Genomic DNA, 27,318 nt, shown 5'->3' with positions numbered 1-27,318 from the left:
TGAATTTAAGTATGATTAAAGCTTTTAGACTTGGTATATGTATCCAAGAAGACAGTTTTTAATTTTTTTACATCAGATCAGACAAGTACTTCAAACCATTAGAAATTACAGAATCCTGTATTTGGAGGTGACAAGAAACAGACTAAAAATTCTCATAAGTACAGGAAATTTGCATAATTAATATCTATATTCCATGATAAAGATTTTATATTAAAGACAACAGTAACATTAGAAATTTAAAAGCAATTGACTAAGAGTAGTACTGCTGATACAAACCCCAGCACAGTTTTTTGCACCCATCAGTCTCACTGAGTCTCGAAACAAACCCCTCTTTCAGTTACAAACTGATGCTCGTCTCCCAATTACAAAGAAAATGCTTGTGCACACAAAAATGCGTGGAATATTTTTTTGTTTGTGCAATATTGTTATGAAGAAAAGCAGAAGTATAATATATGGAGACATATAAAACTACCTCAGAAAAATCTATACATATTGATTCAGAAAGAGAATGTCCCTACTAAGAACCAAGGCATTCTGTAGTATATTGCTAAAGTTGTACTATAAATTTCGTATTGCTATGCAAAAAAATATTTAAGTGCAGAAGGTTGAATTCTTTTGAGACAGGGACTTAGAATAATAAATTCTCTAGCAGCAGATTAAGCAACTCTTAGTCTCATCACATTAAAAGCTTTAAAAGAAATAATTTTAAAAGAATAACCACTTCAGCTTCATTTTCCTCACTATTTTGCACAAGCACTCTTCTCTTAACAATTTAATTAAAATAACTTCTACCTTTCAGAGAAGTAAAAAAAATACTGATATTATTTGCCTGTTTTCTCTCTTGAGTATTCAGATACAGCAGAAATATGCATTATATATAACCTAGATTAAGCTAAGAGCTCTAATAGCTGATGGAAATGAATGCTAAACAATGGAAACCAGCGCACATACGGTTGTACTTACAAACACTTAAGAAGCCAGAATTTAATTTAGTCAGAAAACTGTTTGCAGGTTGCTGCCTTCATGACTTTAGAAACTCAAGAAAAATAAAGCAAGGTATTTTCAGAAGCTCAAACAAAATAATAAATATGAAATAGGGAACTTTGGATAAGGAAGAGCAGCCAGGATATACTCCTACTATAAAGATGAGTTATTTTTATGAGGCCACATCATTGCTGGAAGACTGGGATGTCACTTTGTCAATCTATATGTCTACAATGAAACTACTCTGCATTCATAACATCAGAAGGCTCCAACCAACTTTTTCTTTAACTTTGTACCTTAAGCTCACATCCTTCATATAATCAAGTTCCATTACTTCCTTCAAATGTATAATCTGCTTTTTATCTTTACCTCCATAATGGACTCTCCTCTATCAAACTGACATCTACTATCATTTGATGTCCCTTCTGGTCTCCAGCTTCTAGTACAGAAAGCCATAGTTTTGTCTCTCCGTTCCATGTAGGTACTTTAGATAATTAACTGTGTCTTGACTCAGGATAATCAGCCACGTTTAAGCAGTTGTATGAAGTCAATTATGCATACTCTTTCACTGCAGGCAGACTTTATAGCACTAATCAGACTACACTACAGATAACTACAACTAAGTCCTACATTTATTGACAAAACTTTATATCTACTTATTTACTTTTCATATTAAGTTTGAGTAAAATACTTGGCGATTTTCTTCTCTAGCACTTACATTCTCTTGAAAAAGTTCAGGGTGCATTCCTCGTACAAAATGTAGAGCAAACATTAGCTGATCAGCCTGAAATAAAAGCAGTAAAAATGTATCTATATACTCAGCAAAAGTCACATTTCTGGTTCTTTTTTATAAGTAACATTTTGTTAAAAAACCACCTCTAATTCCATAGTAATGACTTAATGACATATCCTAATGTAAAATTGCTACCTACCTTTGCAACTTAGAGACAAAAACTAAGTCAAAGTGGGCCGTGGAGTGGAGGGCAAAGAGGAATTAGCATCAATCTGTGCAAGGCACTGAAGTTCTCATTCTATTGATAAACATGAACATCATACGGCACTGAGAACAAACCATACCATTTAACTCTTTCATCTTCTCAGACAAGGTCTGTCAGCAAATCCGTAACAAAACTGTGTATTAGGATGCTCCCTGGATGATCTAGTATCTAAAATTTGAACAAGAATTGTTTGGAAGAACGCTAACTGGCCCAGACTAAGCCTGTTTTGACAAATTAACAGGAAAGGTGGGCCAATTCCAATGCTCAGGTAAATTTCTTGGCACCACTTCATTTAGTAGTATACGTGAAGTCTATGTACACATAAATAATAACCACAGACAGACAAAATCATTCTTCCCAATTCTAACATGCTTCAAAAGGTATAAACTCATATCAGCTATACCTTTTATGAAGACACTAGTAAAGCCTCAGTGTCACAGAAGTCTTTAAAAAATTTCACGGATAAAAGGAAGAATTAGCAGTGAATTGTTGATGGTGTGAAGAGTTTATTTGTTCCCTCCATTACTGAACACAAGAGTAAGCTGCATGGACCATTAGTTTGAAGCAGTACAGCAACACACTTTCAGTATTTTCTAAACTCCAATCTGATCACAGTTAAAATCTTTCCTACTAGAACTCTCTTCTCTGCCTTGCATTTGAACTCTCTACTCTTTTCTCACATATAAAAATAGCTGCCTTCCATATTCACAAGATATAATGACTTAGTGGAAGGCTTCACATACTCATGACTTCCAAGACAGATATCAAGTATTACGAGACTATTTCATGAGAATCCACGTGGACTTTGATAAACAAAACCCCTTAGAAATAACTGCTACCCCTATATCCACAATATAGCATTGCTAGATTGGGGGACGGGGGGAGGAGGTGGTGTGAAATTTTCAAGATCTCTCTGTTCTCACAGATCAAGCTACAGACTTGCATGATTTGTACTGCTCAAATCATATATGCAGATCTACTGTGCATTCTTCAGCCTGGTACTATGAGACAAACACCTCTCGTTATGACAGTTCCATGTGAAAGTAAAAATTAGAACTGAAAATGAAAGGCATATATTCCCTAGGTCTTCAGTAAGAAAGCAAGAAGTGAAAAGACACCAGATTGAAATAAAGAAGAAATACACTAAGAACATTATATGGAGGAAGAACAAGGAATAGATAGAAACAAACAAGATAGCAGGTAGATACTTGGGACAGGCTGTGAAAAGAAAAAGGAGAATATCACAATGGAGGACTTTTAGAAACACAGAATCATCTAGGTTGGAAGAGACCTTTAAGATAATCAAGTCCACCCATCAACCTAACAAATCCACTTTTGTTTCCTTTAAAAAAAACCCAAACCAAAATACAAAAAAACCCCTAAATAATCACACCAAATCCTATATTCAGGAGTGCAAGAGATAAGAGCAAATGCAAAAAGAGTGCTCAGAAGACTGAGAAGCCCAGGACTGACTCTGAAGCCAGAATGAGGCAGAGAGGTAGAGCTCTGCGGAGAAATGAGCATCAGCAATATTAATTTGGTCATATCCCGATTTTTAGTCCTCCTCATTTAGAATGTTAAATATTGATAGTGTAATTTTTTGTATCTATTACACAATACTGCTTATTTAAAGTAGATCAAGTGTTGACTGCTGAAAGAATACTTCCAAACCCAGTGCACTGTATAAAAGCCAGAAAAAACACAATCTTACCTTAAACAAACAACGACAAACATATTCATACACTGTATGCTTCAGTGAGCCAATAAGCAACTTGATTCTTTCCTCAGTACTACTTGAATCCTAAAAAAGAAATTTCAGATTTCAAAAATTCATGTGGAAGTAAAAATCTTTTCATGTGCTTTGTTAATTTCAGCAAAATGACACAAATAATCTGGACTCTACGCGACACTAGTTCTAAAAACATACTAATAAATTCATCTGCAGCTATTAATGCACAGGTGATTAAATGCGAAGTTCATGCTGAAGTATTAAGAAATAAATATTTTGGCACTGAATATTTTGACTATGAACATGATACAACTTTGTGTATAAGATGAAATACATCGGGAATGAGAAAACATTTTCTTCTCCTAACATCAATATCACTGAAATCTCATCATTTTCATGTGATAAAAAATTGCTTATGCATTTATTTACTACACTTGATACTACTAAACAAGTATGTTGATCTTAAGCATAGCTATGAAACTTCTGGTCAAATTTGGCCCAACTGAAATGAACATTGTAAAAAATATTAAGTGTACACTGTCCCTCAAAGCTCATAGACTGAAAGACTAATTCTAACAGGAAAAAATTTAAAAGATAGGACAAAAGAAGAAAGGGACTGGGTGTGTTACAGGTAGTATGAGTTCCTTTCTACCATACTGGAATTTGAATGATGAGTTTAAGGCAGGCACTTGGGCAACTGATTTGCCTAATACCTTTCCCATGTCTAATAAATCACTTGGCAAAAATGAAGAACTGGATAGAGGACAAGGAAAAAAGAAAGCAAGAAATGAAGGCAAAACCAGAAGTTGAGCTTGTTAAGATTATAGGCAGGAAGAAGAAAAATTATGAAGGAGTGTGAGAGTAAGAACAAGAAGTTAAAACCTCATGTTGTCGAAAAGAAGTAATAGGAGCTTCAAAGAGGGCAAGTTCACATAGTCAGAACTGTGTTCCTAGTAATGACTGGAGCTGAAGGAGAATTGTAATCACAGATGCCAGACTAAAGGTAAATCCAAAGGAAACATGATGAAAGGTTGGTGAATGACTTTCTAAGTAGAAACAAAGAAAAATACAAAGGATTTTGGAGATGCTGAATAAAAAGAAAATGCATTATTACTCAGTGTGGGTATTTAGATCTAAAGAGTGAGGTGACAAGGGATAAAACCATTCTTTGCTTCAATAAGAATATACTGGCCTAAGAATATAGAAGAATAAAAATTACATTTTAAACAGGAGAGGCTACAGACATGCTTACAAACGGTATAAAGTAGATAAAGTTTTAACCTTCCTCTGGGTAAATGAACCATGTAGAAAAATAGGTCTTTTCTTATTCTACCCCTTGTTGATAAAGCTACCTTTATTAGTACTTTAGATCATGAATTTATTTAAATAAAGCCTTCAGTAAAGTTATCATCAGCCTTTGTTTTCCTAATTCACCATAGACAAAGAGCAAGCCTGCAATCACAAAGAGTTGCTTTGCTTTCAGATGATACAGAAATTCTGATTTATATACAACATAAGATAATTTAAAAGTCCATGTGCCTGTATTCTGAACATCTAAACACCACAGGTCAACATCACTACTTATTATACACTTAATCATCAGTTATTCTAAGTTTTTTTAAAAAAATGTCCAGAGTAACTAATAAATTCTAAGGATCAAAGCAGATGGATTCTTCTGCAGCATTAGCAGCTTCAGGAGAAGAGAAAATACCTGCTCGCTTCGCAGAGCTCTTTGGAAAAGCCGCAGGAACACCGCCAAACTAAAGCGGTACATATTATTAATTTTGGACAAGTCAGAGATAATGAAATACATTTTGCTGGCACTCTCAGCCAAAGGGAGATAGGCGTCTCTCTCCTGTGGAGAAAAACAACACACATATGAAAAAAGGAGGTGCATTACTGCCACCTACTGATTTTTGCATAAACATTTACTCCTCCTGCTGAGAAAACAATTCGTATGACTCCCAGTGCTTTAGAAAACTGAATCCTTTCCAAGCCTTCACATCGAGGGACCAGCACTCCAGACTTCAACACTGTCCTTAGATTTCAAAGTTGGAAGTAAACATTTTTAGCAAAAAATTCTTTAAATGACGAAGAACATGTTGGAAATTAATCCCTAGGGCACTAAGGTCTTCTCCCATCACAGAACACATCCCAAAATTCAATGGGAAATTTTAAGGTAAACAAATAGAACACAGAAGAAAACTCTGAAATCTGTCACAAAAAGAGGAGGATGTCAGATGAATAACATCACCCATGATCTAAACTGTTCCAATAGCAAGGGGCATACTAAGCAAAAACATCCTTATGAACTATAATGTTTGCAATAGTGGATGGCAAAAATAAAGTCAAAACGCAGGATTTGCCAAAATTCCTTTAATTCAAACTGGCAGACTTTAAATTGTGTAACTATTCAGCATATACAAAACAAAGCATTTTAATTACTGAAAATACTGCATGTATTTGCATATACCAAATATCATTTACTCAAAAAAAACCTAATTTAATAGGTTACTCATCTTATAGCCCTGTGGATATATGTATCTTCTCTAGATAAAAGATGACTATTTTTAGCAGGAGAAAAACAGCACTTAAAGATTAAAATATTCTCCTACCTTATCAAGGAAACTCTGAAGTCTGGAAGATTCAGCCAGTGATTCTTGGATGAGTGCACTGCTTGCTTTAGTTTGATTCAAAGATTCAATCAGATCCTTATTTTCTAGTATATTGCCTTGTGATGTGGCAAGTGTCTGGAAAAAAGAAAGTAATCTATGCTACATTAAAAATAAAAAATCCTGTAAAGTAACCATTTTGGAAGCTGTCCATCTTTCTGACCTGTACATATGTCTGAATCACTGAATGCATCTCAACAGTACTAGAAAACAGGTGGTTACACCAAAAACTGAGATGTTTTTTAAAGAAGTATGGAAAATAAAGCTCAAGAACATACTCCAAAAATCCAGATTCTGAAACATAGGTCATCAGCAGGCTTTTGAGAATGATTTCTATGATCACAGTCTTAGGCACTAAAATCCCCATGGTAAATACACATTAGGGTATTTTTTTCTTGTGTTTAACTTCCCATTTATCCTGAAGTTGGCTACTTGTAACAACTTCCTGTACACAGTCATTCATAAATTCGTTTTCCTTCAAAAGCATTCCAATATCTCCTATACAATCTAGTTCTCATTTCCAACAGTGAATATTCACATTACAACAATTTATATTTCATAATCAGAGATCACTTCAAAATCCTTGAGATTACCCCACAGTTTTCCTGAGTTCTCCTCATTAAATTAAGCAATTAAGCGATTAATTTCACTTCTAATTAGTAGGAAAAGCTTGAATAGTTCACTTATATTTAAAGGTTTTTTACTAACCTTCAGTAAATACGCATCAATACATTTATTTTAGTCAGACAGAAAATTGGCTGCCTGTCAGTCAAACCAGTTCTGAGCAACCACCTGTAGGACAGCATTTTAGCATATCCAGAGGCAGAGATTCACCAGTTAAGAGTAGTAGAATGCACTTACTTCTCTACCTGAAACAAGTTTAGGACAAGATAACCTACTTTTTCGAAGAGTCCAATTAATCTATGAGGAATCATACTGTGAGCTATGAGACAGCAAGAGCACCAGTAAAAAACCAGTACAGTACTTCAGACGGAACGGCAACGTTGCTTTAAGACTAACTTAAATTTAGCTAGACCTCATCCAACATTGACTTCTTTGTTGACAGAGTCCATGTAGCACCTGCCAGTTTTCACTGAGCTTTAGGTTTCTTTCTTCAGGGTCAAAGAGCATCCTGATTGCAGCGCTAAGAAGAACAACCTTGCTGTTAGTACTTGGATGCTTTTTGTTGCAGACAGCTGCGGCATCAACTACTTCAGGTTTGTACCTGATAATTCAGATTGGACAAATGAAAAAGATTTTTGAGTTCCAGGATCGCAGAAAAAGTGTGTCCTAAAAAGTGAAATTGGTTTTGTTGCATCTCTGAACCCTCAGCTTCTGGTAGACAATAAGATGTTAAAATGGTCAAATCTGGATACGGAATTTTATTGGAGAGCAAGTTTCCCTCTTCCTGTAAGAGAAATCTGCCCCACCAGAGTTTTAAAAAAGGGCTGAGCTTAGTATTTGAGAATTAATAGGGAGTTCAATAGGGACTGTAAATGTGGAAATTCAAATCACATCAGATAATTATATGCAGAATTCTAAAACTGAGCTACTAATCATAGAATCATAAAATGGTTTGGGTTGGAAGAGACCATCTAGTGCCAACTCCCCTGCCATGGGTAGGGATGCCACTCACTACATCAGGTTTCTCAAAGCTCCATCCAAACTGGCCTTGAACACTTCCAGGGATGAGGCATCCACAAGATCTCTGGGGAACCTGTTCCCAGAGGTTCCCAGAGGAGCTGGTGCCTTACTACCCTCACAGCAGAGAATTTCTTCATAGTGTCTAATCTAAACCTACCCTCTTGCAGGCTAAAAGCCATTCCCTTGTCTTGTCACTGCATGTCCTAGTAATAAGTCCCTCTCCAGCTCTCTTGTGGGCCAGTGTAATGAATGGCCAGGCTAATCTGTAAAAACTGTTATTTTATGTTAATCCATTGCACTCAACACTGCAAAGTTCTGTGACTTAGCTTCAGACTGAGGGTTTTAAGGCACCAGGTCAATCTCCCTGCATCTCTGACCTTTCAGAAAGACAGAGGATTTGAGGATCCATTCCTACAAGCATGAAGTACAATTTATGTGAAATCCATGACAAGACACAGGCAAAAAATAAAACAATCCTTCCTTATAAGGTGAACAGCTGTTTCTGAGTATAAATACTTTCAATAAAATAAAAAGATGAACTGAAAATTGATAATATTAATTTTAAATGCAAGACAGGGAATGTTTAACTGGAAAGAATATTACAGCTCATTGCTAATAAGAAACAATTGTGGAGGTTTAAAATTTTAGATGTCTCTCTCAGCAATCTTTCAATTTTGTAGTGGGAATTTTTTATTGTTTTCACAACACAGGATCATTTCTCAAGTTGAGAAAGAATCCTTTGACATGATTTACAAGTTTAAAAATCTGGTATTTTTTTCAACTCATAATTTCAGAATGAAATAGTATCATTTTTAATAAAGTTTCTCTTCTTGGTGTGTTAAAATTAATTAAATTTCTAATCAATCTAAATCAGCCTAATCTAGTTCAACAAATTCATAAATTTAACTATGAAAATGCTTGATGTATTGAAATACTACGGTTTCATAACAGATGTACATTTTTATCTACTCTACTCTTCCAACAGGTGCAGGCAAATAATGCCTTTATTTTCTGTAATCAAAAATCCTGAGGGCTCATTATTCCAACACTCCCAGCATCTTCATTCAAACACATGCCAATGTGATCATTATCTTACTGGTCTAACAGATATACAAGAGGTAAATTTGTTTTACCTCCAAAAGAGAATCCTCAAGCTTAGCTAACTGTATCTTCTTATCTTCTTCCTGTTGTAACAGTTTTGTCTTCTGCTCTTCCAAATCAGGCTTTTCATGCTGAATCGTTAAAGCCAAAAGCTAAAAACAAAGAAAACAAAAACAAAGTTGGGGGTTTTTCTGCATTTCCACGTAAAGAGGGGTCAGTTGTCATGGATACATTGTATGATGCCAATTCTCTATCGCCAGAGGAAGGAGCAAATCCATGTGGTTATCTATGCTTCACATTTTCAATTATATCTTACTTATGAACATCCTATCTACCCCATTCTAAGCATCTTGTTAGTATAGAAAGCTTGTTTCCTACCAAATAAAGAGGGGATTTTCTTCCCTTAATTTATCTCCTTTTTCTTCCATTTGCATGTTACATTTTGATTTCTAGACTTTATAGAGAAAACCCCAAAACCTACTAGCATTTTAAAGGAAATAAAATACACAGTATTTTGGTTTCACTACATTTTTTCTGTACACAAAGTGTCTTGATGGTACCAGCATTACTCTCTAAGTAGGACACTGGAGAGCTATAACAGAAATGTTTCCATGGTACCATAAATGCATCTTGAACAGAAAGCAAAGGCTTAGCAATTAATCTGTTGCAGCTGAAGTCAATGAGAACATTTTCATTTTCTCTACTGGACTCACTCCTTGGTTCCAAAGTACATAAAAATTTTACTATTTATATTTGTGAGCTAGAAAGTACCTCCATAACCATTAACACAAACTGCACTGGTTTATTCCAGATGCTGCATGCAGCTATGCATGTTCACTACTATACATACACTGGTTTTATTCTAAATGCCCACCTGTCCTCTTAAGCCACTTGCTGTTGTGGTAAAGTTTACTTCTGTAACAATTGAAGAAGCATCAGGTGGAATGAAGGGATTTGGGTTCCTTGTAGATAGAAAAAGACGGAACTCTTCATTATAATCAATCATTTTTTCACCTATTTGTACAGCATAACGGGGTCCTGTAAATAATAAATAGATGCTATACTCACTCTGATTGGAACATTCTAAAATTATCTGAAAACAATGGCATTTGTGTAATACTTTATGACCAATGGATCTAAATATATTTTACAGTATGTATTTATAAATTGATTGGAAAAAAATACAAATTCAAAAAATTTAAAGAACACATCCTAACCTGATTTTTACAGATAGAAAAGTAATAACGTAACACTACTACATGAAATTACATAGTAAGAATATTTAATACACCTGAGTAATTTAATTTTTCTTACCCAGAACACAAAGCATAAAAGACAAAAAATGCACTTGACATAAAAGTAATACTAATGACTTCTTGAAATCTTCAGACCATGAATAGGAGACAAAACACCACAGAAGATGACCTCGAGAATCCCCCTTATGTATGAGTCTTGTCATAATTTAAACACATTCCTTTACCTTTAAACATTGGTCTACCACTCTATACTAGCCATTATTATACAATGGCTAATTAAGATGGTTCAATATTTCCTGAAATGTCATCCAAACCCATGAGATTTCATCTCTGTATCTGTTACATTTATTTGTAGAAGGTTGATGTTGTTGTATAATCATAATTCTATTAAGATACTATTTTCTATGATAACTGTTATAGAGCAAATCTATGAAACTAAAAATGATGGAATATCTAGACAGTAGAATGAAAGAAAAATACCCCATCAAGAAATATCTCATAAATTTGTATTACTATAAATACATTTAATTTAATCATATTACAAAAGAAACAAGTGATTTATTAAATAACTAATGTCATGGTTTCAGTCTGTTTATACTCCTAATCTTTCTCAACATGCCTGTTACAGAATAAAACTACATGTATGCTCCCCCCCCCCTTCCATAACAGGTTTCCATTCTATCAGGGTTAGAAAATAATAGACTCAGACAATCCCATGATTAGAGTGAGATTTTGCCTCCTGATACTGAAAAAGAAATAAGAACAGAATTATAAGATGAAAAGTGAAAATTTCCATTACAGAAAACTTTCCAAGATGGCATACTTAGGTGCTTCTCTATTTTTAGCACTGCGTGCAGATCACAAATATAAATCTCTGGCTAAAACACTGGTAGAGATGAAAATCACATACCAATTTTGCCTCTATGCCAAAGATCAGTATAAATTTTAGGACTATGCTGTAAAAATGTTAAACAGAAAATGGAAGCTGTACAAAGACGAATTTACTACAGTATATACATTCACATTTTTCTTAACATGTCATTCCAAGTAATGAAGAGATGTACAGTCATCACAAGCCAAATAATGCAGACAGGCCCCCACAGCCACATTTTGACAAAAAGAAGAAGTGCATGCTTGCTTGTAAAGTGATGGAAAAGGTTCAAATAGTGACCCATTCTTCCTTTTCCAATAGCAGCTCTCTAGTTTGGACCTGCACAGACCTGGAATTAACATAGCTCATTAACAAGCAAAAGAGGATGTCTGAGTGTTATGAGCAATTTTCCTGAACAAACTGGTATATTTGAATTTAATCTGCTTTCTCCACAGTTCTGCAGACATAGTCATCTCTCATACTGTATCTCATCAGCTTTCCAAAATTCAGCAGAAGCTAGAGGGGTAAAAAAAAAATTGTTACAGTGCTCTACCTAACCCCCCACAGACCCCTGAAATCACTGCTCTGGTGGTGTTCTTTCAATGAGAATAAACAAGCAAGCACATCTGTAATGGCAGGCTGATCTAGGCTGACTTTCTTCTCCCTAAACAGATCTTTCTGATATTGGAGATAAATGTAAGTAAGAATCCTATGGTTTTTGCATTTATTTTTAGTATGTACCTACATTTAAAAAATTACTGCTACCTCACACATCATTAAGATCTCAATAGTAGATGAAATGACAGCAAAAAAAGTCTTGAGTTATTTTCAGTACCCAAAGTTCATACAGTAAATTACATGCATATGCTGTGGTATATGCTGAGAAATTATCACTTGAGGCAGAAATATGATTACAAAGGGTAATACAAATCTATTTTAATTACTGTAATTTGGAAAGTATTTAAAACACACATTGCTGTATTTTTTAATTCATCCAGTTCTCGTGATATAATTTCAAAATATGTAACATAATACAACAAAATTCATGCTGAGATACTTGCATAATTACTATTTATTTTTGCTAAACTTTCATCACAATTTTTCATACTAAAAAAAAATTTTTAAAGCAACTGAGTCCAAAGCAGTTATATAGACAGTTAGATAGAACACATTATCTGTCCAAACCAGAGATATTATATTGCAAAACTTAAATGTTGTGTTTTTTCCTTTTTCTTGCATTGGTTAAGGACTCCTTTCACCAAATTCCACCATTTTGCTGATCTCTATGACCCTCCCCATTCCAAGGGCACATCAGGAACAGATTTGCGCGTCTTCTTTAGTTTCAGAGAAATGCAAGAGAAGCAGGAACACCAACATCCTAAACCTTTGATTTCTAATTGCACAAACAGCTGTGTAACTTCTGGCTTATTTAAGGCCCAAGTTTCCAATTAAAACTATGTGTCTGAAATCATCACTAGAAATTAACTTAAAATTTAAATTTTTAAGAGTCGATAAAAACACATTATTTTAATTTCAATTTAAAAAAGTTTTAAATACTTTTCAATATTTTTCCAATTACTAAATAAGAACGTATCTCCAACATATTTCATGCACTGAAGCATTAGCAGCAGGTTAATACTACAGAGGAGAACAACTACACAATATTCATGTTTTCAGAAAAATCAAGTTTTATATAAATAGATCTAAACTACAGAAGTTTTGAACAAGCATTTGCGAAGATCTTGGTGATTTACCTTGAGCAACAAGATCTTTTCTTAGCAATGGGTAAAGTACAGGCTCCATTCCATCCATTTCCTGTATAATAAGCGTTTTCCCAAATCTCACTGCCAGCTCAAGAGCAGTTAGGAAGTTGGTGTCCTAGGTAAATAAAAATATATTCCTTTGATTCATGCTTCTTTGAAAAACGTGAACACTTCAGAATGAGTAGGAAGGCACTACACCATATAGTCCAAATCTAAAAATCAGTAGTACAGATGAAAAATCCTACTAGAGGCATATGATACTTCAGGGTTCAGCCATAAATGTTTAGTTGAAATAAATTTGATCTACTCAGCTACTGACATGCAGAAAACCTATCTAACATGCCTAGATCTTCAAGTGCCCCATCAGAAGAGAGTAGGTTCACCATCATGTCTGCCAGGTGCACCTGAAGTCCTGGTCATATCTCAAATTTTAATATGTAGCTATGTCTCAAAACTGAACCATGCACAGGATTCACATTATTAAGAGGTCTACATGCAGTCTTTTGTTGCAAACAGGTGTTTAAACATGCATGTGGTGCTTAAGATCTCATTAGTCAATACAGATCCTGGACAATATAGACAACAGAGGCTAAAAGGTAATCAGGCAAACCAGCTAGCAGGAGAAACAATCAATTACCCAAAGATATATTATCTACTACCATCAGAGAGCATCTACAAGGGTTACACAGAGCTGTTGAAGCAATATTTGGAGGCCAGGTGGGGTTCAGTAAGGAACTTCTTAATAGCACCAGATGCCTGCCTACATGTGCACAACTGAGCTGTGCCTCACTACTCAGGTAAACAGTTCCAGGCACACAATGAATTTCAGGTACCTTAATCTCAAACTGAAATCAAACTTACTCTTTCCAATGTAGATAATACAACACAACAATCATAGGGAATTAAGTGTATATATACTCCTGAAATCCAGTGAATTGCAACCAAGTATACAAAAGACTTCTCTATTTGACAATCTTTTACTATCTTCCTCTCAGCAGGGAATATGACGTTCTTGGAGATAGCAGCACAAAGAAGCAAACATGTAGAAGGAATACCAGATGTTGACCTTCCAATTTTAAATAACCTCGAACTCTTTGAGAAATTATATGCTTCATAGAATATAAACTCATTTTTGGTGATTGCTATCACACACCTTTAAAACTACTCTGTAAAATTTGGAATAGAGAAAGCTCAAACAAAAAAGACCTAGAGTAAATACTGCACCTGTTGGTTAATAACTTCCAAACGTGATTCCTTCAAATGTGTCTTCAACCATTCAGTAGCCCGGAAAGAAGGGTCTATCAAAAATGGGCAAACTTTACTCTAGGGAAAAAGAAATACAAGTATATTTACTAAAATCTATTTTAGGAATAAAATTGAAATCCTTTTTTTTTATTTCCCCAAACTAATGGAATATATATTTTAAAAACTTTTTAAATTAACACACTGTTTAGAGAAACAATAACAGACAAGGAAACCTATGTCTTTCATTTTATCTCTCCATTAAAAAAAGAGGAGAGCACCCAAATCCAAACTTAGATGTTTGTCCTGCTGAAGTCAGGCAATTCTTCACCTTCTTTTAAAAACAGGAGTCTATTCAACGAGTATAATCTACAGCTCCTGTTATTCACAGCTGCTTTTAAATTTAGAATTGCTGGTTTTCCGTTTTCTTCCTCTGGTGGGCAAAGTTACGCCACTTCTGGGTTTGGACCTCAATGCATTTTAGAAACAATCATGAATACAAGTATTTTGCAGGCACAAAGCTACACTCAACTCTGTCCAGTACATCCATGTCTCTCTTGTGCTGAGGATCACACTATTGGACCCAGGAGTCCAGGTGCAGCCTCATCAGCGCCGAGTGAAGGCGAGGGATCACCTCCCTTGACCTGCTGCCAAGACTTTGCCTAAAGCTGTCCAGGATACCACCAGGACACCAAGGAGAAGTCAAGGGCCCATTACTGGCTCATGAACAACCTGGTGTCCACCAGGACCACCAGGTCCTTTTCTGCAAATCTGCTTTGCAACTGGTTGGTCCTCAGCACATGTTGGTACATGGGGTTGTTACTACCCAGGTGCAGGACTGTGTAATTCCTCTTCCTGAACTTCAGGAGGTTCCTGTCAGCCCATTTCTCCAGTCTGTCAAGGACTCTCTGAGTTTCAACTTTAACCTCTTGTGTATCAGAGACTCAGTCATAGAATGGCTTGGATTGGAAAGTCCCTTAAACATGATGAAGTTCCAACCCCCCTGCCATGGGCAGAGATGCTACTCACTAGATCAGGTTGCCCATGGTCCCATCCAACCTGATCTTGAGCACTTCCAGGGAAGGGGCATCCACAGCTTCTCTGGGCAACCTGTGCCAGTGCCTCAGTACACTCTAAGTAAAGAATTTTTACTTAACATCTTATCTAAATCTCTCCTTGTTTAGTTTATAACCATTCTCCCTTGTCCTCTTATTATCTACCCATGTAAAGACTTGTTCTTCCTCTTTTTTGTAGGTCCTCTTTAAGTACTGAAAGGCCGCAGTGAGGTGTCCCTGCAGCCTTCTCTTCTCCAGGCTGCACAACCCCAGCTCTCTCAGCCTATCCTCAGAGCAGATGTGCTCCAGCCCTCGGATCATCTTGGTGTATCAGCCATGTCTCCCAGTTTTGTGTCAGCAAACTTGCTGAAGGTTTAAGCATGTATTTTCAACAATTCTCTGGTTCAGTCTGAGAGAAAAGCATTTCCAAGTTTGGGGCTTTTTTTTAGATTGAGTTCCAGTATTCCAAACTGAGTAACTACAGAGATCTCAAATTGAAAGACAGGGGAACATAATCAGTATTCAAGCACCAAAATATGATGAACACAAGAGGCTGAGAACTCTACTGTAGATCACATTGATAAAATACCATTTTCAGCTTTATAAGGATGCTGAAAAAAACTGTACACAAAGAAAATTATTTGAGCTGAGGGAGTGCTTCAAAAAGCTCTTTTTACACTGTGAAATTTTTAAGAGCTCAATCTACTCAACTAATGAAAAAAATGAAAATAAGATTTTATTACAGCATGTAAGTAGCTTTAATGGTACAAGACAGTATTTATTGAAAAGCTTTTTAATCAAACTGAGAAAAGAATATACAGATCTACTAAAAGAGGATGATAAAGCAAGATAAATTCAAATTGGAGAAAAATCAGTAACTGATTTGAATCATAAATTATCCAAGCAAATCACCTGTGGTAAATGCAGTTTCCCCTCAAGCCATTAAGTATTTACTTGTTAGCAGATCTAATAAATTATTAGAATATTACATACATAATTGTATATTATGTATTTTATATATATATATATATATATATATATAATAAAACTGAATCTTTTCCCATTCTCAAGTATTATTAGCTGTATATATATATAGATCTTGAATGGTATCCGCATATATCCTTTTCCTTTTTCTGAGGAAAAAAAGAAATAGAAATTATATGTCAAAGCGAGCATATACAGGACATAATCCTCCACTGATTGTACTGGTGTTAATGACTATTTACACTTTAAGCTTGAACAGACTGATATGGAATAAAACAGTAAAAGCAAAAATTAAAACATGTATTTCCTTTAACAGGTTTTTTTTCCTTTTGCTACAAAATATCCATTGCTACATAAGTATTTATTTCTATGTGTGTGTGTGCTCTGTGATGCCAATAAGTAACACAAATGAAATAGTTCAAGTTGCCATGTTACTGAAATTTGTAAATATCTAAATCCCAAAAAAGCAAATTTACCTGCAAGATGACAAGAGCATTTTCTATTGAAAGGTCATCTGAAGGCAAACCTTCACTTTTCCAGACTAACTCCTCACTTTCTGTACACAGGAACCGCCGTAAATCGAACTCTGACAAATGAAAGTGTAAGTTTCTGTCAGCATTTACAGTCTGCATAATTTTAAAGCATTTACCAGTCTATACAGAACAGAGACTTTGTCTAACAGAGTGCAGGTCTGTAGATTTCCCTTTAATCTATTATTTTATTGCTTTTATTAAACTTATTATTAATAAGTAGCTGATGTCATAGAAATATTAAATAGCTTTGCTAACACACAGATCAAAATGATTGCTGAAAAAGCAGCAACATTCAGAATACACTGGCAAATTTACAACCGTTAATGTGAACACATTCATTTTCGTAAACTTTTCTTTTTAAGCAAGGACTATAAGGATACAATTATTTATAAATATTTATAAGCCCAATAATTCCATTGAATGATTCTAAGAAATAATCTGTCAGCATGTAGAAATATTTATTAAGAAAATGTCTCTTCTCATTTGGGATCACAAAGACAACTGAGACTGTTCATAAGAACTCACTGGCATTTCTCACTTCCTCAATCAAGCTTAATTACTTGCATGCAGACGCTGACAAACACACACACGAAATTACTTTCAAGGCCTGCTGATTTGGTCCATTCATCCAAGCTGTTTTTCCTCTGATCCTCGGGAGCAGCAGAAAGATATGTAATAAATGCAGCTGCTAACTGAGCTCTTTTAGGCAATGTAGCCAGGTCATCTGTTATCTCTGACACCTTCAAAAAAAAAAAAGTACAGAATATACAGAATGTATAGGTGTTTTGCAAACAAAAACTGCATTAATACATCTCATCAGTTACTAAAATGTCAGAATTAAGTTTGCCTGCCATTGGTAATACAGATGAGACAGTTTCTCTTCTTGCATTTCAGCTATCTCTACCTAGCTAAGACACACATGGAGATACGGGGAAAATTCCTTTTAGCTCTGGGCTAGGGCATGGACAGATATTTCTGAGAATGTAACTGCTAAAAATCCATTAATTTGATGAACAGTTCAATTTATAAGCAAGTGGACAAATAGTATTATAGTAAGAAAAAAAATCTGTGATCCTAGTCACAGTCAGGCCGTAAGTATAACTTACAATATGTATACAGACAACTACATACAACTATTATACTTACTGTTATTCACTGCACACTTACATGATAAAATATATTCATCATATATTGTCAAATAATTTACCTGCACTAAATCAACTCAGTTTTGAAATGTTCCAGTGTTTTGGAGAAAAATACAGTGTATCAACAGCATATGTGACTGCCATAATTGGTTTCAAATTACTGACACTTTTTTTTTACTTTAACCAAACTGACATTAAAAACAAATACTGATACACAAATTAAAGGCAAATTTTTACTGTTTCTTCCTTACCCTAAAGGGAGAAAAATACTGCCTTTTTACTGTCTTCATTATGGGATGAGTTTCTGATTAATTTAGCTGTCAGTTTAGTCTACAGAATACCATTAATAGATAGTCTGAATTCTTTAATGTACCAGGGTGATAAACTGTGAGGAATCACTTTTAGAAGCATTTAAACTCTGGGGTTCAAATATATCCAATCCTTACTATAGCAGATGGAAAAGCTGTAAAGCGACTTTCAGAGGATAATCTTCCATTTTTTTCCAGTATGGTGGTCAACCTACAAGAAGGATTCATCTAACCTTAACTTTGGTTCTTCAAAATGCAGGCATTTAGTCAATTGTTTAGGCTTTTTCCTGTATCATTGGAGAGACAGGACCATGTATCTCTGCATGAAGATTTATTCTGCTTTAAGATACCCATGAAAGTTACTTACGGGTCTCTGGAGGTGACAGCAATTTTCACCTCATATATATCTTCAGATTTTCCTTTTTGTTTCAGGCTGTAAAAGGGCCTGTGTCTCCAAAGACTTGACAGCTTCTCTCAAATACATCACTTGAGCAAACAATGTATGCTTACCTTCCCTACTTTAACAGCAGAAAAGTTCCAAGCATCTAAGTGAAGACTTCAAAAGCAACCCATCATTTTGGATAGACCTACATCTGCATTTCCAACACTGATGGCATAAAGGAGATACATTTTAAGACTGTGATCATTTAAAATCTGTCCCTTTTGGCTTTATCTCAGGTTGGAGAGTCCAACTGCTGACACATTCAGCCATCATAATAATTACATTCTTGTGACTGAAAACCAGCACAGAATTTTGTATATGTTTTGTATTAAATACTGGGGATTTTTACACTTCTGGTAGAGAGGTGGCAAGTATGGTGAAGTAAAAAGAAGTTTCAGAAAGAAGGAAAGCTTTATTTTCTAATGAAAAATCAAAAAATGCAGAATGGCAGTAATTCACATTCTCCAAACAGTGCAAAAATTGTATTCTCAAATTATCAGCTGTAAGATGTACTTATGAAAATTTTCACTAACCTGAGTGCTCCACCTTTTATGCTCCCTATCGAGTTGACTTATCAGTACCTCTGCAGCTTTCAACGTTTTCTGAGCTTTACTTAGTTCTGCTTCAAGTTTTGCTGCTTCTGTTGTTCTATTCTGGAACCTGTAAAACAAATACCCTTTGTAATTGCTACCATGAACTACTAAACTTATGGACAGTTATTTTCAAGGCAGTTTAATTGACTGAATTTGTAATGAATGCCTCGCTTATTGTTAATGAAGAACACAACTGCAGCAGTTCTTTTTTTTGTACCTTCTGCTTCTAACTGGCAGATGGGCTTGTTGACTTCTAGCTAACAAAATTTAGATAGATGCATAGGTGACATTTAAAAATAGATTTGAAATACAGACTATAATGTCTGAAAATCATTCCTTCTTCTATATAAACAGCCTGACAATTTTAGTGATCGTATAAAGTTCTGATCTGCACCTAGTGAGGACAATAGCATGCTCAATACCATACCATACCTTTGTAAGCATTTGGTCAATTTAATCTATTAAATGTTTAAAAAAGAATATTACTAACTCACATGGATGACTCCAGTTCAATGCACAGTAGTCTATTTTGTAAACTAATGTGAAGTAAGAACATGCCCTAAAAACCAGGCATGGTTTAGGTATTATTTTGTAATGTTCACTATCTAATTATTTTGATTCATATTTAAAATACTTAATACATTTAATCCATCTCTTTAAAGTAATATATTTATATATTACTTTATAAATATATGATATATAGTATGTAAAGTAATATATTTAACTCTAATATATAGTATATAATGAATTATAGCTGAATTACAAGAATTATCCTTTTTTTGTTTCTGCAGACTACAAAACATGACTTTCAGTAATATGTACAACATATGTCAGGTTGTAAAGTATCTCCTATACGAAGTACATAATAAAAACATCAAACTAAAAAACTTGAATTAAACAGAATTTGGAGAAAGTATAATCGTTTACCAGGTCTATTTTCATGCCACTGTGAGTCATGGATCTGATGAGAGGCTAAGGAAAGAGGAGATAGCTATCTAAGTAACTGTCACCAAATTGGCCACCCTAAAAGAAGCAGAACTGCCTCTCTTCAAGCTGTGATCAGTAGAAGTTTCGTGTAGGAATGTTTCCAAAGTCCTAAGGAGTCACTGAAGTCCTCTGTGATTCAGAAGGTGAGAAACATACTGTCTACCTTTGACATCTACAATGACTACAACGAAGGCTACCAACACAGTCAGTAGTGAGAAGGAGGTACTTTTAAGGAGCATTTATTTCATCTGATCAAAGACAAGAACTGTATTCTAATAGCATTTATCTCCACTGAGAGTATAGATAGCCTAAGCATCACTAATTCTGATGTAAATATCTTGCAGTACAGGAATTTACATTTCCTTAAATTCATTATTCATACTGTAAAATCATCAATGCTTTTATTTATACCTTGAAATAAATGAACCCAACTTACTTGTCTTTCAGTTCCAATACTTTCTGACCAACAGAGTTCAGAAGATCCTCTAACTTCTGTTTTCTGTCTTCAGTTTTCTTGAGATTACTACAAAAATGTAATATTTATTTTAAGACTATGGACCCAAAGGGAAAAAAAAAAGAGCAAATATAACAGGAAAGTAATTTACATAGAGATAGCTCGGAAATAGTTCTTCCTTGTGTTTTATATTAAAATACATGTTTTCACATGTCAAAGCTTTGAGTACTTCTCATCACATAGTTTTAAAAATGGAAACCAAACACTCCATCCTTAAAGATGAGAACAAATTCTTCCAATACAGAATTTTAATACCTGGAAAAACAATCAGTACAGATTCCTCAGGTTACGGATGGTCATAAGACAATGCCTTATCTTTCTGATCCTAAGGACAAACTGGTAATGCTTGGTACATTGCTGAAAAAAGAGGAACTATATATCTCATAAATAGCATGGGTTTCACTGAGAGAATACATTTTAAGCATATCTGTGATGCTCATTTCTCCCTGACAGTATTCAGCTGAGACAGGTAACTCATGATTGTACAAAAGACATCCAAGGCGTAGCTTCCAGGAAAAAGAAACTATTGCAAACTTACTTTTTCTGCGTCAGTATGTACCTTTTATTACCTCTGGATGAGGTTATCTTTTTTCTTTTGTTTTTAATAAACTTCAATTCACACAGGATCACAGAATGGTCGGGGCTGGAAAGTGCCTCTGGAGATCATCTAGCCCAACCCCCCTGCTAAAGCAGGATTGAGTCCAGGCACGATTTTAGTATCATCAGAGGAGGAGACTCTACAACCTCTCTGGCAGCTTGTTCCAGTGCTCTGTCACCCTCAACTAAAGAAGCCTTTCCTCATACTCAGACTCCTCCTTGGCAGCTTTAGTTCCACCCACCACCATTGGAATGAAAAACATTTATTTTGTAATAGAGTCTAACTTACGCTTCCAAGCCAGCCTTTTCTTTTTCCAAAGGCTGAATTCGTTCTAAGACATGGGAATACTGGATGTTGGCATTCACCCAAGCTGCTAATGGAGCAGCTGCAGCACTAGCTCGTTTAGCATTCTAAAAAATTCAGTAGAAGAAAAGTTGTTACAAGGAAGTCCTTGAAGTATAATGTAGAAGAGATAAATACAGGATAAGTATTTATGTATGCAACAGATTTTCTAGTTACCAACTTAAATATGTTAATTAGCCAACTCTTCTACTGAACTAACCTTTTAAATTGTTACTAAGAATATATTGCAGGCCATCAATCCATGTAAAAAACCACAATGGGTATCTTTATAACTATGAAGCTATACTGAAATTAACAAGTTTTAAATTAATGAACGATTTATTAGACTCTTACTGTTACAAGGAGGCCAGAGGAGCCAGTTACAATTCCTTGGTCTGAGTTCTAATTTACAGCAGTAGAAAAATCTTTGAGTACTTGACCCCATAATGACTTCTCACCCCACCCCTTCTCACCCACCAACCACATTCTCACTGTTGGATACACCTTTATCTCTTTATACTGAAAAATTCTGTAAGCAAAATTCTTAAGCTTTTTCTCTTACTTAAGTTCATCCTAAAAATTATATTAGCAAACCAGGCAATTATGTCCTTTCTTTTGGTCTTTTTTTGGGCTTGTTTTCATTTTACATAATGCCATCGGGAATTACCTTTGGATCAAAAGATGCTCTGTTTTTATAAAGAAGTTCTTCAACACTCTCTCGTATTTCTTTTGGAATATTACGGGCATCAAATGATCCTATGTCCTCTCTTACACTTCTTTTGGCCAAGAAACTGTAAAAGTAATTAAATAACTAAGTAAAGAAGAAACAAATGTTAAAAAGGTTATTTCCATATGAAACCAAGGATTCTGACCATATTCCAGAATACAATAGGAAGTAGTTCATATTGTAAATTAGTGTTTAATTTTAAAGGTTAAGTAAAATTCTCACCTCTTCATGCTCACCCATGATGTATCAAAAATCCCCATCAGCCGCAGAACTCCCTCTAGAATGTCTCTGATTATGTCAGGGGGCATCCGTAGTGATCGGATTTCTAACAAAGCCTCTGGCTTTATATTTCCAACAGCTAATTTAGCTTCACTAACCAGTGGCTTAAAACATGAAGACACATTAAAAAGAGAGATGAGGATATGAGAAAGTGAACATTTCCCATTCCAGTTTTCATACAATTTCTTGTTCTTTTTAAATATTTTATTACCTAAGAAACTACTATAGATGCAGATTCATGTTTACAAGTTAGTAAAAAATTGCCACGTATTCAATAAGTGATAACAAGTATACTTCCATATAAAACAGCATCATATAATCTAACATTGTGATATAGGTATCTTTTAATAATGATGCTAATTACTATTTATAGGCATGACTGAGGATCTCTTTGTAAACATCCACAGAAATACAGGCCACAAAAGCTTTTCATTTCCAGTAGCTAAACAAATCCTTCACCCCTATCAACAAAGCAACAAAATGGTCAGGAAACAAAAGTTACAGATTATCATTAAAGACTGTGCACACCTTGCACATCCTTCTTATTTATCAAAGACCACAGAATGGGTCTAATCCTGTAGTTCCATGTCACTTTCAATACAAGGATATAATTCCTTGATACCTATGATATTTAAAAGGAAAAAAATTAAGTTGTTGTACTGTTCCCTTATTCTTTAATATAAATTTTAAATGGATAGGATGAAAAATACATATTAAAAGCAATGACTGAACACACATACCTCCCAAAAACCCTGATGCTTAACAGCTGTAAAATCTCTTGAACAAGCAGTTTGCTATAGTGTCATTAGGATATGTACTTTTCAGGATTTAGTAATAACTGTAAATTATCTCTCACTAAACTATTTCCATTCAGCTGAGAGTACCAAGTCCTGTACTACCAGCTTGATCAAGGCAACGTAATGTAGTTGGTCTATATAAGATATCAGTAATTGAAAAATATTCCATAAAATCAGAACTCAGCTGTAGAGCATGGCAGCATAGAAATTGCAGGTGAAAGCAGTATTTGGCTTGAAAACTCTTTCTGTAACTACTATCTAATAGAACACAAATGCCAAAATGACAATCTCTATCTGGCAAACGGAATACAGTTTTCTAATGCATAGAAGTTTTAATATCAAAATAATTTGGAGTAAAATTTAAGAATTGCAGGGATAAATTCTGCAAAACTATTTTGCACAGCAGGACGTAAGTCAGATAAAATCAGACTGCAAAATATTACTTTTCCTTATCAGCTCTTACCTGAACCTCTTTCAGTTCATCTTCAATTTTTCTTTTTCTTTGTTCTATTTCTGCAGCCTCTTCTGCTATTCGGTGTTTTATTTTTTCCATTTCTGCTTTTTGCTCACTAGCACTCTGTAAAAAAAAAAAAAAATACCTTTAGTTTGCAAATTTACACAGATTTTATTCCTTTAGGTCTCTTATTTCTTTTAGTCTTCATTATAATATTTTGCACAACACCAATTACAATAAAATATCTGAGTCTATTTGATATTAGGCAGGTTGCCTAGGTAAATAAAGTATATGGAATAAGCATAATTTGCTTTTACTGTGTTTCCTTCCCTTTCTTTACCACAGACAGATCTGTACGTGTATCTTTGAGGCTCATTATGACTGTTTTTCCTTTGCTTCTGATTTTCCTTTCTTTATCAAGATGTCAGCCTTCCTTTAAAAGCATAGGAGTGACAGCCTCTGTAACATTCTCACTACATTTGAAAGTACTATTTTCCTGTCATTGGCCTTGTCCTGCTCCCATTTCTATTTCAATTTCTTTCAGAACATCACTAAAACACTCTTTTTCTATCAGGTTCATAAAAGCAGCAGTTGTATTGGAACTACAGCTTATTAGCCCAGAATTACTAATCGTGGAATGGTTTCTTTACTTGTAATTTTGTACCAATCTGTCCATACAGATACTTGTCTTATGTCCTACCTTTATACTGTAAGTTGTTGGGGTTTTTGGGTTTTTGTTTCTGGATTTGTATTGTGCATACCCGTGTCTACCAGCAGAGAGTAGCTATTAGCCATCTTCAGGAATGCTAAACACTTCAGTACAACAATTAATACTTAGTCTATAAAACTACAATAGAAAGGACCTTACATGTGTTTTATCCATTGAGGACAAATGTATAAAACACACAAAATAAAATACTAATATTCTAGGCTCAGTTCACCTAGAAGACACAAGACAATGAAGCTCATTGTGTAGGTTTTTCCAGTATATAACACATTATCATCACCAGCAACTGCCAAGCTGAGTGAAGATGTAACAGAAGGTAACAGATGCATAAAAGCAGAGAAAATCTTAAAATAATAATAATCCTCTGAGCACTTAACCCAAGCTTCAGAGCAGCATGTTACTGAAGATTACATTCAAATCCATAAAACATTAGCTACATAAAAATAGATTAGACATCATGCAAATGAACCTGTACTGAATGATCACTCTGAATAAGAAAACCTTAAAATTTAGTTGTAGGTCAAAAGTCTTTCTCTGAAAGGAGATTAAAAGAGTCTGTCTGTATTAGAGCTCTCTCTGTTATGTAACCTAGATCATTTGAAGTGACATTAAAATGTTAGAGGGCACCTATACTTTATGCTAATCTAAATAATCAGCCTTCCACTGAAATTTTTCTGATGTCAGTGGGGCCATCATGTTTTATTGCTTTTGGCCTATTTTGTCCTACAGTGTAGTATGTGCTACCCACATACCTGTAACTCTACTGGACAAAAGCAGACACAGATTTATACACCAAGCCAATCACCATTATTCAAATTCAGTGTACAGCAGGCAGATAGAGCCCAAAAGTACTAAAAACTGCCAACAGAAAGAGACTTACAAAGATGGGAAGTAATGCACTTTTACAGCCTGTGAAAAATATGCTGTGGAAGATCAGGCATTTACTTTACTGCACACACAGAATGTCTTCGACATCGGGCTTCAGACTGACCAGATTAAACCAGTAACAAAAAAAACCCCAGTGCAGTCACAGCAGACTCATTACAGCTTATCCTACATTTATAATTCCAGGAAGCATCAATGTAGAGACCTATTTTCTACACAATTATTTTATTTGACGGAGAAAACACTCCTAAAGAAAATTACAGAATTTTGAAAAAAAAAGTGTACTTCTGAGCTGAAGAATAAAGATTCAAAGAGTGATGAATATAGAGGTATTATCTAACCTTCTCTGAGGTTGACTTCTGAGAATCAGACCTCATGAAATACATACTTTTTAACAGTCCACAGATTTAATTCCTGGTACTTGTTACTTAAAATAGTGCTACTTGGAAGTATTTAGCTGAAAGTTCCTATCTGGGATAAACATAAAATCGATCAGTTTGGATTTACAAAGCTCTAGGAAAACTTTCAGACAGACTAAACTACAACAGTGAACACTACTCAGGTACAAAAGTTGCACTGATCTCTTCCTACTCAACCAGTTCTAACCTGATTTAAATTACATAATGCTCTGTCCTGTTGCAACTTTATTCAAGCCTCTGGGCTCATGCCTTCCTTTAGGCAAATTCTTGTAAATGCATCAGATTTTGTAACAGTTGAAAAGAATACAAAACATAGGCAGTTACAGAAACAAAAGATAGAAAACCAGCTTTTTTTCTCTTTTTCCCCCCACTTTTGATGTGATTGTATACAGCACCTGCATAGATACTGTAATTTCTTGAAGAGCAGCATCAGCTTCATCCTGCTTTGTTTTGAGTAAAATGCTTTGTTCTCCAGCTTTCCTGTTCAGTTCATCTACAAGGGCTTTAGCTTCATTCAGCTTTGAAACACCTGCCTATAAAAGTTTACAGGAAGCAGATATTTAGCAACAAATTTTAAGTGAATTTAAATGGAAGTTTGCTACAAATAGTATGGACAAACTAAGAATAATGTAGACTAATTTTATTTTTTTTATTATTATTAATTTTTTCCACATTTTCTTGATATTATTTAACCTAAAAATGAGATCTGGCAATTCTAGATATGTCGTTCTAAAATCTATTACTACATCAAGAAGATTAAAAAAAAACCTCAAAATAATAAACTTTTAATGAAACAACAACTAGCACATAACAATTTTGCCAGTAATTCAATAGCATTTCACTTAATTGATATTAACTCAATGTAACAATATCTCCCATAAAAGCAAATCTATAAAAATTAAACAGAATTAAACAAAATAGATTATCTGATTTCTACATATTTGTACACTCTCTAAAAATCATAGATATGTATAAAATAAAGCTTAATATTAACATTTTCTTTACCCACACTTTCCACATTGTTTACTTTATGCTAATTATATATTACCAATATTTCAAGATACATTTGAAAAAAAATTACCTGGAAGATGTTTTGATTTAGGATACACATTTCTAATTTTCATGTAAGTTATTACCTTTATTTAACCAGAGCATTTAACAAGCAAATGAGCGTTTGCCACAAACAAACCCCAGTTATTTTCTAAATAAACTGAAAATCCAATTTCTATTATTACAAATTGAAATCTTGTTAAACTGCGTACTACAGTG

General features: G+C 34.6%; 1 protein-coding gene across 6 annotated transcripts in view; it reads right to left on the bottom strand.

The window, feature by feature from the left end:
* DYNC2H1 (dynein cytoplasmic 2 heavy chain 1) overlaps positions 1-27,318 on the bottom strand; it is a 154,859-nt gene that overhangs the window by 77,002 nt on the left and 50,539 nt on the right. For 5 of the 6 annotated variants that reach the window (XM_048294660.1, XM_048294661.1, XM_048294659.1 and 2 more), the window contains exons 55-71: positions 26,445-26,582; positions 24,028-24,141; positions 22,711-22,871; positions 22,429-22,552; positions 21,708-21,829; positions 20,744-20,830; positions 19,261-19,387; positions 17,431-17,572; positions 16,776-16,885; positions 14,243-14,341; positions 13,010-13,133; positions 10,003-10,166; positions 9,161-9,280; positions 6,327-6,461; positions 5,423-5,566; positions 3,694-3,783; positions 1,703-1,768 (exon numbers count right to left, since the gene is read on the bottom strand). In XM_048294660.1, coding sequence (XP_048150617.1) covers positions 1,703-1,768; positions 3,694-3,783; positions 5,423-5,566; positions 6,327-6,461; positions 9,161-9,280; positions 10,003-10,166; positions 13,010-13,133; positions 14,243-14,341; positions 16,776-16,885; positions 17,431-17,572; positions 19,261-19,387; positions 20,744-20,830; positions 21,708-21,829; positions 22,429-22,552; positions 22,711-22,871; positions 24,028-24,141; positions 26,445-26,582 — 2,067 coding nt within the window. Of the gene's footprint in view, positions 1-1,702; positions 1,769-3,693; positions 3,784-4,593; positions 4,758-5,422; positions 5,567-6,326; positions 6,462-9,160; positions 9,281-10,002; positions 10,167-13,009; positions 13,134-14,242; positions 14,342-16,775; positions 16,886-17,430; positions 17,573-19,260; positions 19,388-20,743; positions 20,831-21,707; positions 21,830-22,428; positions 22,553-22,710; positions 22,872-24,027; positions 24,142-26,444; positions 26,583-27,318 lie in introns of those variants that run through there. The other variant, XR_007201599.1, reaches the window with a different exon arrangement.

This window comes from Corvus hawaiiensis, chromosome 2 (assembly GCF_020740725.1).
Source record: "Corvus hawaiiensis isolate bCorHaw1 chromosome 2, bCorHaw1.pri.cur, whole genome shotgun sequence".
Lineage (NCBI taxonomy): Eukaryota > Metazoa > Chordata > Aves > Passeriformes > Corvidae > Corvus > Corvus hawaiiensis.
The sequence above is the reverse complement of the archived record's forward strand: the minus strand, read 5'-3'. Positions and strand labels throughout refer to the sequence as shown.